At 37.4% G+C, this 15,476-nt stretch overlaps 1 protein-coding gene across 1 annotated transcript in view; it reads left to right on the top strand.

The window, feature by feature from the left end:
- The first annotated feature begins 4 nt into the window (after nt 1-4).
- Nucleotides 5-15,476, top strand: part of KIF15 (kinesin family member 15) — a 36,769-nt gene continuing 21,297 nt past the window's right edge. Inside the window, exons 1-14 of the mRNA XM_064670735.1 lie at nt 5-118; nt 2,107-2,149; nt 3,535-3,718; nt 4,609-4,685; nt 5,824-5,861; nt 7,137-7,234; nt 7,623-7,802; nt 8,475-8,684; nt 8,789-8,914; nt 10,298-10,420; nt 11,115-11,238; nt 12,486-12,577; nt 13,917-14,126; nt 15,203-15,380. Coding sequence (XP_064526805.1) covers nt 100-118; nt 2,107-2,149; nt 3,535-3,718; nt 4,609-4,685; nt 5,824-5,861; nt 7,137-7,234; nt 7,623-7,802; nt 8,475-8,684; nt 8,789-8,914; nt 10,298-10,420; nt 11,115-11,238; nt 12,486-12,577; nt 13,917-14,126; nt 15,203-15,380 — 1,702 coding nt within the window. The 5' untranslated portion in view covers nt 5-99. The remainder of the gene's footprint in view (nt 119-2,106; nt 2,150-3,534; nt 3,719-4,608; nt 4,686-5,823; nt 5,862-7,136; nt 7,235-7,622; nt 7,803-8,474; nt 8,685-8,788; nt 8,915-10,297; nt 10,421-11,114; nt 11,239-12,485; nt 12,578-13,916; nt 14,127-15,202; nt 15,381-15,476) is intronic.

The raw sequence follows: 15,476 nt of genomic DNA, 5'->3' as shown, positions 1-15,476 counted from the left end.
TGGCTTCAAGGAGGGGGCGGGGCCGCGCCGCTGAGCGCCAAATTCAAAGGCTCCGCCATCTTGGAGCGGCGGACGCGAGCTGCCGGGGCCGGCGGGATCATGGCTCCGGGCCTGAGGGGTGAGGGGGTGAGGGGGTGCGGGCGGGAGGTGCCGGGGCCGGTGGGATCATGGCTCCGAGCCCGAGAGGTGGGGGGCACGGGCGCCCGGGAGGGGCTGAGGGATGTGCTCCCATCGCGGGAAGGGGGGCGGAGCGGAGCGGGGACTAGGGACGGCTGTGCCCTGCGAGGGCATTACCCATGTGTGAGAACCAGCGGGGCCAGATGCGGCCCTGCTGGGGGGGGGCCCGGTGCCCCACGCGTGGCCCCGGGGGTTCCAATGTGGAGTGCCCGCGGGCAGTGCCCTGCCCTCGGGGATGTCGGGGTACCCGAGGGTCGTCCCTGTACCAGAATCACGGAATGTTCTGAGCTGGGAGGGACCCATAAGGGTCATCGAGTCCGACTCCTATGTGTGTGTCCGACAGAACACCCCAAAAATCACACTGTGTGCCTCAGAGCGTTGTCCAAACGCTTCTTGAACTCGGGCTTGGTGCTGTGACCATTTCCCGGGGGAGCCTGTTCCATGAACGGCCACCCTCTGGGGGAAGAACCTTCTTCTGATATCCAACCTAAACCTCCCCTGATACAACTTCAGGCCATTCCCGGGGCTATGCAAGTACTTATCGGTTTGATTTCAGTCTTAAAATGCACTGCTTTCCTTGATACCTTACGCGATTGAATAAAACCAACTGTTTTAGAAGCTAAAACATTTCTCTGATGTGAGTCAAAGCAGGTAGGCTCGCATAGCAGCAGGATATTTAGGTAGTATGAATGTTAAAGAGAAGAGTAGTGCCTTTGCACCTTTTTATTAGTTCTACTTTTAAAGGAATCATACTGCAGTAAAACCTGTGCACTATTAGAGACTTTATAAAGTCTTTATTATTGGACTATTTTTGAGGAATCATCTTTCATTGCATTTTACGCATTTTCAAATGTGGTTGTGTTACTTAGCTAATATTTTGACTTTATTTTATATGTATATAGTTTCAAGTCAGATTCACCCTTAAGTAAAAAATAAGTCCTCCTATCTACCTATGGGGTAATATGTGCCATCTCCTTGAAATGTGAAGCTACACAAAATGAGGCTCATATCACAGAATCAATTAGGTTGGAAAAGACCTCTGAAATCACTGAGTCCAATCTGTGACCAAACACCACCATGTCAACTAGACCATGGCACTAAATACCACATCCAGCCTTTCCTTAAACACTTGCAGGGATGACGACTCCACCACCACCCTGGGCAATGCATTCCAGTATCTCATCACCCCTTCTGTAAAGAACTTCTTCCTGATGTCCAACCTAAACCTCCCCTGGTGCAGTTTAAGACTGGGTCCTCTTGTCCTGTTGCTTGTTGCCTGGTAGAAAAGGCTGGCTACAACCTTTCAGGGAGTTGTAGAGAGTGACAGAGTTGTAGAGAGCCTCCTCTTCTCTAGGCTGAACAACCTCAGCTCCTTCAGATGCTCCTGATAGGACTTTTGCCCCAGATAATGTAGAGGAGAGCTTTATGTATTACAGAGTGATCAATATTACTTCATAATAGTAAAAGTAACACAGCTAGTCAGTTGTGCAGGTTTAGGATATTGAGGTTTAGCAGTCGTGTCAGTAAAGCTATTTCATTTTGTAATGGTTTGTCTGCATTAAGTTTGCAATCTTTAAAATACAGTGGGAAGATATAATACTACTAGCATTTATGTTTCTAATTCTCCAAAACACTTGCAAAACCTTATATACATTAACTTAAGAAACTACTCATTTGACATACACTGACAAGTTTGTGCGAGGACTGGAGCTTTCTCTACCTCTGTAACAACTGCAATCTTTCTGCCAAAGGAAGATTGTTACCAAGTATTTTTGTGCGGTTCTGATTTGTGCATGACACTTATATTTATAAGGCTCTCTGTTTATCTCCCTCCGTACTACTTACAGCATTTGCTATTTAAGCAGGTTTTTTGAACAATAATTTTATCTTGTTTAATTTGTGTGTGTGTGTTTCACTTTCCTTTTATAGGAGATTTACGTGACTCTGCAGTATCTCCGTTGAACTCACCTAGGTAAAGTAGTATTGGCCAGTTCCCATATAAGAATAATCACATTGCACAAAAAGTGCAAACAAAATCTAGTATGACTTTGTGAAATAATTTAAAGCTTTTTATTTCAGTCTTTTCCTGCACAAGATTGTTGCCTTTCTCTCCTAACTTCCTTATAGGTTTAAAAAGAGTTTCTCATAATAAAACTGTTGCTCTGAGGTGTTGGGTTCCTCTTGGAATGCTGCTGTTCAGTAAATTCTCATTTGTCGACAAACTCTGCAACTGGACTCTGAAATTTATCTGTAGAAATATTCCACTAGGAACTCTAATTTTGTGAGGAAGTCTTAAACCTTAATAAAAAAACAAAAAGCCCTCCTCTAAATACATGCTGTTTGTGCCACAACTCAGAATAATGTTATTCAATGAAAACATATTCAGGAAGTTAGTTTGGTGTGTCTTAAATCCAGTATAACATCTTCCCTTTCTCAGCTGCTGCTTATGTTTTTAGCCCTTTCCTCAGCCACTCCCCAACTGCATATGTCAGTCATGAAGACTCTTTCCCACTTTTAAAACTATTCTCTTCCTTTCTCTTTAATGTCTCAGAGGGTTTTTTTATTTTTTTAACTTAACACGGAGTCTTTTTTCTCCGTGGTCTTTTTAGGCAGCACTTGTATACTGAAAGTAAAAATCAGTAGCAGTTATAACACCCTCCTGCTATAACTGCCTTTTGGGAAAGAATGAAGAAAGGTAAATCCAAGCTTGTTGCCACTTCATGTAAAAATTTATAATTCTTTAATATTTGGTGGGTATATTGGTTTTATTCCAGAACTCCTCAAAGCTTTAATCTAAGTCGTGCCCAGTTACTTATTCAAGCTACAGTTATCCATTGATAAATGCTACATTTATCCATTGATAAATGTGATGAAGGGTTAGGGACTTGCTATGCCTTATTTGACTCATTGATCAAGAATTGATTCCCTTCCTCACAGGAAGGGAAAGAAAAATGCTAATAACTTTCCTGCTGGACTGCAGCATCAAGTGCTCCATTTGTCTGTTAAAACTTTCAGTAGTAAGAAGGATGCTTGAAGGCCATAGTCTTAGAAACTAGTGAAACCTTCATTACAACACTGGTTTTATGTATCTCAAATTCACTGTGAAATGTGTTCTTTTAGAGCTAAAGTTACATGCAACAGCAATAAATTCCAGTAACTGCATGTTCTTTGTTTTTTAAATCTGCCACACTTTTACCTTTAATAAACCTTGTAGTGAATTGATGTTCAGCTAGAAATAGTATTTCAGGAGAGACCCTTGTATGACTTCACATGCGTAATCTGATTGTTGTGATTATATTTTATCAGACAGCTGATAGATGTATTTTGAAGCAATCTAATGCATAAAAATTCATTTAGTGTTGAAGGCGATGCCATCAAAGTTTTTGTAAGGGTGCGTCCCCCTTCAGACAGAACTGCATTAACCGATGGAGACCAAGGCTTGTGTTTATCTGTTCTTTCATCAAATACCATCCGCCTGCATTCGAAGCCTGAGCCAAAGATCTTCACTTTTGATTATGTTGCAAATATGGAAACTACACAGGTAATCACTTCCAGAATCTCGTATCTATTACAGTTTTTCCCCAGATTTTGGCAACTACTAATGCTAAGCCCTTCTACAGATGTAGTGCCTTAGGTGTAATTTTTTGCAGTGGTCAGATTGGTAACACATTGTTATAGTACAGAAATGCTCCATGAAATTTTGCTCTTTAAATAATTTTGATGTGGGGTTTTTTTAATTGATAATTTCTTTGATTAAAGTTTGCATTAAAATTGAAGTTTACATTTGTAAATGTTACAGTAACACTATAGAAAATAAATGTGCCTGTTGAGACAAACATAAAAATAACTGGCAGTTAGTAGCTGACATTAAAGATGTGATTTGTATTTAAGGAACTTATGAGTTTATCTTCTGTTTGCTTCGATTCTCTTAATTTCCTTTAATTTCTGTCAGAAAACCCAAACCAAACCTCCCAAAACCCTCACCTGCTGTAGGCTGTTATTTGTAGCTAGGCTCTTCTTGCAAGATGAGGCAAACAGTTGTGCAGGTTTGTTGAATGTGCAGTGACAAATGTTAGAAGTTAACTAGATTTGATAAGTGTCATAAGGCTCAGTTTTGACATACTGATGGTATAAACTGCATAACCACTGGATCAAAATTAATATTGTATATTCAAAAGCTGTTACTCTGATGCTAAGTTGTTGCATTTTTCTTTCAGTTTGTCGAGGAATACAGTTTTGTCAGAGGGAGTGGTTTATGTGATGAGGACTTAGGATATGTTGTTTTGCTGTGATAACTCCAGGGGTCATTGTACATATCTAATGTTAGGAAATGCATCTATTTTATACACTGTAAAGTTATGACACGGGAAACACTGATATAAAAGAGACTGAAACAAGTGGTGCCAAGTGCCTTCTCTCCCTTGTCCCCAGGAGTCTGTGTTCTCAAGTGTGGCTAAAAATATTGTTGAATCTTGTATGAATGGCTACAATGGAACCATCTTTGCATAGTAAGTCATTTCATAGCAATTACAGTTATTTCATTGCCTTTCCAACATTTGAGGAGATTGTGCTAATGAATAGTTGTGGTTTTAAGAGCCAGAGCCTGCTTAATGTCACAGTAAACTTTAGAAGTGCTTCCTTCTGTTGCACAACATAAGGAATGTTGTTGCAACATTGAATAGTACTTCTTACTCCTCTTCTGGAGGAATCTATTTGCAGGTGTTATACTTCTAATACTTACAGCTAATAATGTGGATTGCAGACTCATTTCAATTTTACTATTATTTGTCTAAAAAGTAGTTTTATTGTACTATTAAAGAGAAAACTAGTTATTTTCAGTATATCCATAGTAAAATGGAATGAAAATTACTTTAGCTTGATATTTGGCCAGCTCGGCTCTTTAGTGACTCTTAGCTGCCTGTGGGAAAACTCATTAATGATAATTTTAACTTTCAGAATGTTTTCAAGGTAGAAATATATCTGTGACTAGGAGTATGAATATCCTTATATTAGCTCAATATATTTTCATTTTGAAAACTGATGAAGCACTTTGGTCAAGAAATGCTGATTTACAGGGCTAATCAAATCAAAACTGTACTGGTTTTTAGCCTAGCACAGCTTTTGCAAAACTGTGAAGTCCACTTTGTTACAATAAACAAATGGGAAATGAAGTGAAATTGCCCTGAAGTTTCTCTAGCGTAATTAGTAACCACACTAAAAAAACAAAAACAGCTCTAAAAGAAGAAATACTTCTAAGTAAAATATAACCTTTTGTGCACTACTGAGTGACACAAAACTCAAAAGATTGACCCAAAAATTAGTTTATTGTATACATCTGAAAGCCTTCATTTTAGTGCTAAATTCCACTATTTAACTTTCTGAGAGAAATAAGGAAGAAAGTGGTGGGTGGTGGGGAGACAAAAGGTGATTTATCCGAAGAAATTTCTTAGTAAAATTTGCTGTTCTACTTTTATACTTTTCCAGCTGACTGATTTCTCAACTTGCCTCTATGTCTCTTTACCTTCAGTTTAGAAGAATTTTTGTTTGTTTGTTTTGAACTTTGAGTTTTCCTTAAAAGATGCAGATTAATGAAAAACTCAGAGCCAGAATAAAGCTTTATCTAACGTTTTTTTTCCCTTTTGTTAGTGGCCAGACGGGGTCAGGAAAAACTTTTACTATGATGGGTAAGTGCACAAGAGAGATTAATCTTTCAGTGGCTTCTTAATTTTTTTATCTTGAGTTGAAATGTTGTGTTGCTCAAACACCAGGGATAATTTACATTTTCGTGTTCTTGTAGATAACTCTAGGAAATGGTGTAGTACTCAGTGCTTTATATCAAAAGAGTGAAGTATAGGTACTCTCCTAAATCTTTTTGAAGATCTAGATTTTTTTTTTTGCTGTTTTTAACAGGAGAGAATTTTTTCAGTTAAATAAAACATTTTTAGTAAGTTTTCTCAAAATTATTATTCTGGTGGTTTCCATTTTTGACTGATATCCCTTGCATGTGTAGAAATATATTCTAGTATGCATAGACCCATGTTCTAGTATGGGTCTTCCATATTAAAATATGTTGAGATTCTCAAAATAACTGTTTGCTACCCAGCTAGACATTTAAGGCCTCTCTGGGTGTGGAGGAATTCCCTTGTAATCCTATTCTTCATGTAGTGGTGATTTTAAATGCATCAATCATAGAAACACAGAATTATTTGGGTTGGAAAAGACCTCCACGTTCCAGTCCAACCTTCAACCAATTACCACCGTGTCAACTAGACCATAGCACCAAGTGCCATGTCCAGTTGTTTCTTGAATACCTCCAGGGATGGTGACCCCACCACCTTCCAGGGCAGCCTGAGCCTCCCCTGGCACAACCTGGGGGCATTTCCTCTCATCCTGTCACTTGTTGCCTGGGAGAGGAGGCCGATCCCCACCAGGCCACAACCCCCTTTCACGTAGTTGTAGGGAGCAATAAGGTGATCCCTAAGCCTTCTTTTGTCCAGAATAAACAGTGTTGTGCTTGACATTAGAAAGTTATTGAAATAACTAAAACCATTTTGGCTGATATTTTTGAGGACTTCATAGAAATTAAGTAAACACAGGGACAAATCCCCCCCTCTTTCTCGTTCTTCAAATCAGTATTAAATAGCTGTATTGGTATACCTGCACATCTGTGCATGTTTCCTATGGAAGCCCAAATAGTTGATGCTAGTTTAGACTTAAGTAGCCTATGGACAGGTAAAATAAACCTCCATAAGCATTGTTTAGACTACATTTTACTTTGATTATGGAGTATTATCTTAGATCTTGAAAGTTGATTTTATTGCAGTTCTTCTGTAGTTTTGTCTTAAATTGATTGACTAAATGTGGTTGCTGAAATCTTCTGTAATGACATCTTGAAAAGGTGAACCATTACTCTTGAAGTAGTACTAATAATTATTTTTTTTAATTAAAAATCTCTTTAGGACCATCTGATTCTGACAATTTCACTCACAGTCTGAGAGGTGTAATTCCACGGAGCTTTGAATACTTATTTTTTCTAATTGAGCGGGAAAAAGAAAAGGTACATTTATTTTATACTTATTATTGCAGTGAAAGTAATGTCTCAAAGTAAAGATTAGCTAAGGCTGATAAACTGTGTATGCATCTGTTAAGTTACTAAGATTATTTCCATCTTGCATCAAATTTGTTAATGAGAAACACTTGCATCTAGGACTCTACCAAATTATAGTACAGTTTCTTCAGACACAAGTGTGCTTATATTTTGAGTCTAAAAATGCAAGTAGGTTTCTAGATGTTGGTTGTCATCTGGGCATCAGAAATGTACAGTATGCAGAATATATATGCAAACTAGTAGGTTTAGATATGTGTGAAAAGAGACTCACTGCCATACAATGCCAGACTTAATAAAACCAATCTGTTTATAATGTAAATTACTGTGTTTTTTTCAGGCTGGCAGTGGAAAGAGTTTTCTCTGCAAATGCTCATTTATTGAAATCTACAATGAACAGATATTTGACTTGCTAGATTCTGCTTCAGCTGGACTCTTTCTCAGAGAACATATCAAGAAGGGAGTCTTTGTTGATGGTGCTGTTGAACAGGTGTTGTCATCTGCTGCTGAAGCATACCAGGTATTTTTTGTCACTTTTTAATGTTTGGATTATTTATCTTGATGTTTATTTGGTAAATATTCCTCTGATTAAAGCACGTTTTTCTTTCCACAGTGTCTGTGACGCCTTCTTCCCCTATTTCCGTACTCTACAACACAGTGTAAAATAGCTGTTTCTAGGCAATGCTTCCTGACTATCCCACACCTGTAATAAATCATATACAGTTCTGGAGTTTGGAATATATGAATTGCAATTACAGTAACCCTTCCCTAGTGCTTACCCTACACATCTCCGAAATAGCAACAGAAAACTACATTTCCTGCTAATTGGACAGTGTGTGTTCCAGAATTGTCAGATTTATTTCTCCATGAATGATACACATATGCATACTAGTTGTGTGACTTCAAATTCTTTTTTTCTTTGAGTACTGCTAACATACACCAGTATTAAATATGTTATGCTTTCAAACAACAATGGTACTTTTGGAGGAAAGAAGTTAATAGTGTAATTAATACTTCTATTAATCTATATTTTTCACTTTTAAAATACTTCTATTGGAAAATAGTCAGAGTCCTTGTTCTTGAGATTTTTGAAAGCTGTTGCACTGAAATATGCCTACTACTGCTTATGTCACCTGTGTGTAAACTACAGTCTGAGAGATTTGATATTATCTGTTGTCTTTGTCATGCTTAGGTATTAACTACGGGCTGGAGAAACCGTCGTGTAGCATCGACCTCAATGAACAGAGAATCCTCAAGATCACATGCAGTTTTCACCATCACAGTGGAATCCATGGAGAAAAACAACGAGGTTGTTAACATTCGGTCTTCCCTGCTCAACCTGGTGGATTTGGCAGGATCCGAGAGACAGAAAGACACCCATGCAGAAGGGCTGAGGTTAAAGGTTAGTTCCGTAACATCTTTGCTATCTTTCTCTTTTCAAAGGTACTGCCCTGTTCCATCCTCCAAATCCATTCACCTTTGTTCTCTTGGCTTTTTCATTTTTAGGAAGCAGGTAACATAAATCGATCACTAAGTTGCCTGGGCCAAGTAATCACAGCACTTGTTGATGTGGGTAATGGAAAACAGAGGCACATTTGTTACCGGGATTCCAAGCTCACTTTTCTGCTACGGGTAATATATATCTGGATTTTATGTGCTACTTAGAATGTAGAAAAAATATTTAGTTGGGTTTTTTTACTGTAAAAAGCTGAACTCAAGTACTTTATAGTTGCTTCAATATTGGGCAAGCAAAACAAAGCTTGAAAAATATCTTTTTAAACTAAACAGACTTCTAGTCAATTTATGGCTGTTAACTGAAGACAAATCTATTTATGCTTATAACCTCCTATTACATATTTGCGGGTTTTAAAGAAAAATAAGCACACATTTTCATCCCTATAGTTTGGGAAATACTGTGTATCAATATTTAGAGACGTGTTGAAACATTTGACATGCTTTCCAGAATTAGCCTACGTGTGCTTAAGTGTTGATCTGATGTTAAGAGTTAGATAAATTTACAATTTCCTACCCGAGAGCCTATAGGCTTTTTTCCAGATGAACAGAAAACAAAGACAGAAGCAGTCAAAGATTTATGGACTCACCAAAATTCTGTGAAAAGTAATGAATATCTGTAATATATTTTTGTATTATAGTACTAGTACATAATACAGTATTTGTATTACAACACAATATTGTGATCGCAGCAAAACTTCTCAATCATTCCATCCCAGTTCTACATAGATCTTAAATTCATGAAACTCTGAAGAATTATGTTCTTCCAATGCAACCCAAAATACATAGAAACTGGAAGAGAATTGCAACTGTTTGAGCTGCTACTTTAAGTGGTTATTTTTTTTAGGTGTCTGTACTGCAAAGAAATCCATAAACATGACCTTCTCTGTTAGAGAGAGAGAGAAAGAAAGAGAGAGAATGATGTTGAGGCTTGTAGACTATTCTGTAGCACTAGACTTTTAGTTTTAGGTATAACTGCTGCCTTCTCCAGAGATTTGAGAGCTACTTGTTAAACAGCACAGAAATATCCAGAGACGTGCATGTAAAATGGATAGGTTCATTTTATATCCTTGATCAAGAATCTGTTGATTTGTGATGTTGTTTGTTTGGCAATTGCCACCAGAAGGAAGATAGATTGGAACAATCTACAGGCTAGGTGATGTTCAAAGTAGTGCTAACAAAGTGAAATATCTACTTTATTCCCTGCATATTTTTCTGTTTGTTTGGATTTTTTCCTCTCCTGCTCTTCAGATGTAAAAAGTATCTCAAATTGTTAAATAATACAGTCAAGGTTTTGGAAACCCAAATGAAGTCTTTATTTACAGTCACATCCTTTATATCCACATTTGAAATAAAATCTGAGAAACTTACCTAGCATGGATATTTGTTAAATGAAATTCTTTCTGAAATTTGTTCAAAATGATACACAGTTGCCCTTAGCTCTTGGTTTTGTATTGTTACCAAAAACATGCATATAAGACTAACTTCCTTGTTTTTAAATAGGATTCCCTTGGTGGTAATGCAAAAACGTGTATCATTGCAAATGTTCATCCAGGATCCAAGTGTTTTGGTGAAACTCTGTCCACTCTTAATTTTGCTCAGCGAGCAAAGTTGATTAAAAACAAGGTAAGAGAGTTACTCGATGTGTTTATTGGAGCAACAAGCAGTTTCTTGTCATTTAGCCTACATATCTACAAGCAGGGTAGCTTCATTGAAATACTTCTGTGCTTTCACTAATTTAAATTGATTTAGCTTATTAGAAAGCACTAAGTTTGCTTTCTAATTTTTTTTTAATGACCGATTATTTTTGAAAAGGGCTTGTTTGCTCTTGATTATGAAGAGAGGACAACATCTTGGAACTAGGTAATGGCTGACAATAGCATGTATTCATTGCTTGTTCTCAGAGCACTTAACTGGAAAAGTAAAAAGTACTGAAAATTAAAATTGTGATAAAAAATTTTGATTCAATGTTATTTCAGTTATCTAGTTTTATATATATGCTAGTACCCAAAATGTAATTTCTCATGGGTTTTGAAAGTATCTTGGCATTTAGCTGAATCTGTCTCTGATGTATACTGCTTTGTTGGTCAAAAAGCTCCAGACAAAATTCTGCAGAAAATATTAAGTACTTTAACCTCTAATTCTATCTCAAGTGCTGCTTACTGGTTTCTTACTAAATGGAACACTGCTTTTCCCCTAAGTTCTTCTTTTCCTAAGATAGGAAGACTTCTCAGTAGCTTTGTTGCTTGGTGTTCTCTGAGTTTTGTTCTGTAAGATTTTTATTTTTAGCTTTTTCCTAATTTTCTCATATTTATGAAAGGCTGTGGTAAATGAAGACACACAAGGAAATGTGAGCCAGCTGCAAGCTGAGGTCAAGAAGTTGAAAGAGCAGCTTGCTCAGCTTACTTCAGTGCCATCTGTGCGCAGTATTTCTGTATCAGAAGGTAAGAGCTGGGGGTGAGGAAGAAAGATTTTGCTACATCTGTAGCCTGGAGGGTTGAGGCCTTCATTAAGTTTCTGAACAATTTATATTTTTGTAGGAACTGACTTACAGAGGTTGTATTTATCTACCTTACAACATTTGATTGCAAGGTAGTAAGTGTTGTCTTGTAACCTCTGTGTTCCTGAGTGAACTCTGTCCTGACCTTGCCAAGAAATACAAGATACAGCAATAGAAGTTACTACAGAAGTTAGAAAGCTTTGTCTAACATAAAGCATCAGTGGTTGAGGTTTCCTAAGGAAAAAGTATTTCTTTGCTTGCATACACATTTAACCAGTAAAAACAAGTCAGTAATGATGTACGACACTGCATCACTGTTCATAAATATACGAATATTGACAGAGGGAGGACTCAACGTTTAGACCTGCAGTAGAGTTCTGAGGGAAAGCAAGTGATGGTACTTAAACACTGAGGAGGAGTTTTGTGCAAAATTTAATGTATCAGAGCTCTGTTTGTTCTATGCGTTTAAATTATGTTTGTAATAGTTGATCACACAAATATAAAATCTGCTTACTAGATACTCTAAAAACATGATGTCATTTTAAAATATATTAAATTACAATGGGGTAGTTATTATGCACCTAGATACTGTGGTGATTAGTATTCCATAAATAAGTAGTCCTGTCTGTGTGAGGATATTCAGAAAAGCTATTTCGAATTAATTTCTAAGTGGATTATTAAACCCTTTAAATCCCTTGTGTGGACACTCTCCTTCCAGAGTAAGCCATTAATTGTCCGTATAATTCATGCTTATTTTCCTGAATTTCCCTCTCATAAACCAGTCAGTCCACTTTTAATATGTACAAACAGTACTAATAATGCTAATAATGGCTTAGTGTTATCAAATTAATTTCAGAGGGATTTTGCATTTTATAGATATACTTAGCTGAATGGACTGATTCTTTCATTTTAATAAAAGTTCATTGCAAGGCCATTCAATGCTTGCACAACTTTGTTAATTATACAATTATGTATATTAGCTCTGTTCTTTATCAGCACTTGCAGGTGACTAGGAATTACTGTCTGCACAGTAGACTCTGGATATGGCATGTGATATTTGTAGAGGAATTACACTGTTCGAAGAATTCATTTAAATGTTCTTTACAGAATTGTCATTTTATATATGCAGCAAAACCTGGTTAACTAGTATTTTAATAAATATGGGATTTGTTTCTTTGACTTCCCCTACAGATGCTGTTGAAAAAGGGAAGAACAACATAAATTACATGAACAATTTTATTGAAGCAATGCTGTTCTGGGAGAAATCAGAAGGTGAAAAGAAGGTAATATTTTGGCACTAATATTTCTAAGTGCATTCAGGGTACTCTCTGGTGAGAGACCAGTGAGCATATTGAAACTGACTCTCTTAATGATTTTCTTTGGGTTTGAATAAAAATACTCTGTCCAAAGCTAACAAGGTTTAGTAACAAGGGAACTTAGTCAAACAACATTTAAGATCAAATATGTAGTGCTCAGGAGGACTACAAAGATGTTATGAGGTTATGGAGGGAGAAAACTAGTAAGGCCAAAGCCCAAGTTGAACTTAATCTGGCTACTGCCATAAAATGCTTCTATAAATACATTAGCAACAAAAGGAGGGCTAAAGTGAAACTCCATCCATTATTGGATGCGGGGGAAACATAGTGACAAAGGCTGAGGAAAAGGCTGAGGTACTTAATGCCACTTTTGCCTCAGTCTTTAACAGAACCAGAACAGTTGTTCTCCAGGTACCCAGCCACCTGAGCTGGAAGACAGGGATGGGAAGCAGAATGAAACCCCCATAATCCAAGGGGTAATGGTCAGCATTCTGCTACATCGCTTAGACACACACGAGTCTGGATATTAGGAAAAAATTCTTCACTGAAAGGGTTGTCAAGCATTAGAACAGGCTACCCAGGGAAATGGTTGAGTCACCATCCCTGAAGGTATTTAAAAGACATGAAGATGTGGCACTTTAAGGATGTGGTTTAACTGTGGACTTGGTTAGAGCTGGGTTCGCAGTTGGACTTGATGATCATAAGGGTCTTTTCCAACCAAATGATTCTATGCTTCTATTCTGTCTTTCAAATTCCAACAAGTCTTAGGATAGCTTTCATAGTATGTTCAGTTTTAGGGCGTTGTTTATTGGATTTTCTAATAAGAAAAAATTGAACAACAAACTTCTAATTTCACTTAATTTTGATTGTGCTTTTTAGTATTTGGGTCCACAGTGTGTTTTTTGAAGCAAGCCTCTCAGTCATCCTCATTTTACTGTGCTTCGGTCATGGTGTAGTACTGAAACAACCAAAATGGATTTTATTTTTCTTTTTTTTTTTAAAGAAAATTAACTGAAACAGGCACTCTACTGGTCTGTATCTGATGTACTTAACGGAATACTTAGTCTACCCAATCATATTGGAATTTCTAAGTACAGTTTTTGCAATAGGGTGTGTAACTTGGGTTCTTAGTATGAGCTTTGCTCTCTTATGAATCTGCTGCAAATGATAGTCTGTGTATTCACATAATTACTGTTGAGTTTTGCATTATTTGTCTGCCTGTGCATATGTATGTGATATGTGCACCTTAAAAATTCACCTAGTGTAACTCCTGTTTTCCCACTAATCTGTATATGTACTTTCTAAGAATTTATTAGAAAAAGTTGCTCAGCTAGAAGATCTGTGTGCCAAGAAGGAAAAATTTGTTCAGTCCAATAAAATGATAGTTAAATTCCGAGAAGACCATATTGTTCGCTTGGAGAGATTACATAAAGAGGCTGGTGGAATTTTATTGCCAAAAGAGCAAGATGATCTCCTTAGTGACTTGAGGGAGGAAGTGCAGACACTCAGAGAACAGGTAAGTCTTCGGTTTTTCTTTTCTAGAACCATTTTCTTTTGTGAGAATAGTTTGTGTAATGGAGTTCTGTGGTGAGTGGATAGTCTTTTTAGGAAAGAAAAGGATGGGTGGTGGCTTCCTTTAACTCCAAGCATCTCAAATGTATGGAGTTTCCCTACAAAGGGACAATGGGTGGGTTTAGAGCTTGTGAGTTTGCGTAAGAGGAGAGGTGATGTAAGGGTGATGTTATGCTTGGGAGCTGGCCACAGGCCACCTTTTCTGGGTTAGGTAGAGGACTAAATATCCTTTCAGCAACTCACAGAAATGACAAATCCTCATTCTTAAAGGAGGCTTTAAGCTATATGACATTTGTTGAAAAGGAAAGACAGCAGGATGCAAGTAATGCAGCAGGTTTCTGAAGGATAATAACACAGATGCCAGATGGACAAATAAGGGGTGATGTGGTCCTGGAGTTGTTTGAAGAAGGCAAATAGCAAAGTACATACCTAAGGCTTCAGGAGAGAAAGCTTCAGGTTATTCAGGTATCTGGCAGGTGTGGTTTCATTTGTGAGGCAGTTTTGAACAACAGAAAAGCTCAAGAGAGAAGGCAAGTTCTTGAAAAACAATTTCCTCCAAGCACAAGTAGGAAAAAGGAATAAATGTCTTGAAAAAATAGCATGAATCCGTAGCTCATAACTGAGCTTTGTAGTAAAGGGATGGGATGGGGAGATGCAGAAGTCAGGACGGTCCTTTAATGTTATAGAAACATTACTATGGCATGCAAGGCCAGTGTTAAGAAAGCCAAACCTCAAAGTTGAAACTGAAAAGAGATGTCAAGAGCAGCAAGGAAAGCCTCTACTGCTTTATTACTAGTGGAAGAGTAAACACATAAGATGTAAGCTCACTGTCTTGTTTTGAGTAGATTCCAAGGCAGTAAGAAAACAAAAAAAAAAGAGGGCAGTTTTAACTACTGTCGGGAATACCATTTTTCCTCTTCCATTACAATTTAATGCTTATTAAAGGTACTAGAGTAACAGCTAGGTAGGTATAGCATTGTCTGAAAAAACTGTTGAATAAAATATTGCTTATATTCACAGATGGAACAACACCCACGAATTGCAAAGTATGCCATGGAGAACCATAACCTCAGAGAGGAGAATAAAAAACTTCGTTCTTTACAGTCAGTTAAAAAGGCTGAGGAAATTGATGCTCAGACCATTGCAGAGCTAGAAAAAGCCTTTTTGGAAGCTTCGGCCAAAGAGAAAAATACTGGAGGTAATTTTTTTCAGCTAAGTTTACTACCATATTTCTATTGTGTGCTGCATAGTGTTGAAAATTACTGTCGATGTACTTTTGCCTTCTTCAAAGCGA

This window comes from Pseudopipra pipra, chromosome 1, assembly GCF_036250125.1.
Source record: "Pseudopipra pipra isolate bDixPip1 chromosome 1, bDixPip1.hap1, whole genome shotgun sequence".
In the NCBI taxonomy this organism is placed as follows: Eukaryota; Metazoa; Chordata; class Aves; order Passeriformes; family Pipridae; genus Pseudopipra; species Pseudopipra pipra.
Note: the sequence above shows the minus strand (reverse complement) of the source record. Positions and strands in the feature narration are given on the sequence as shown.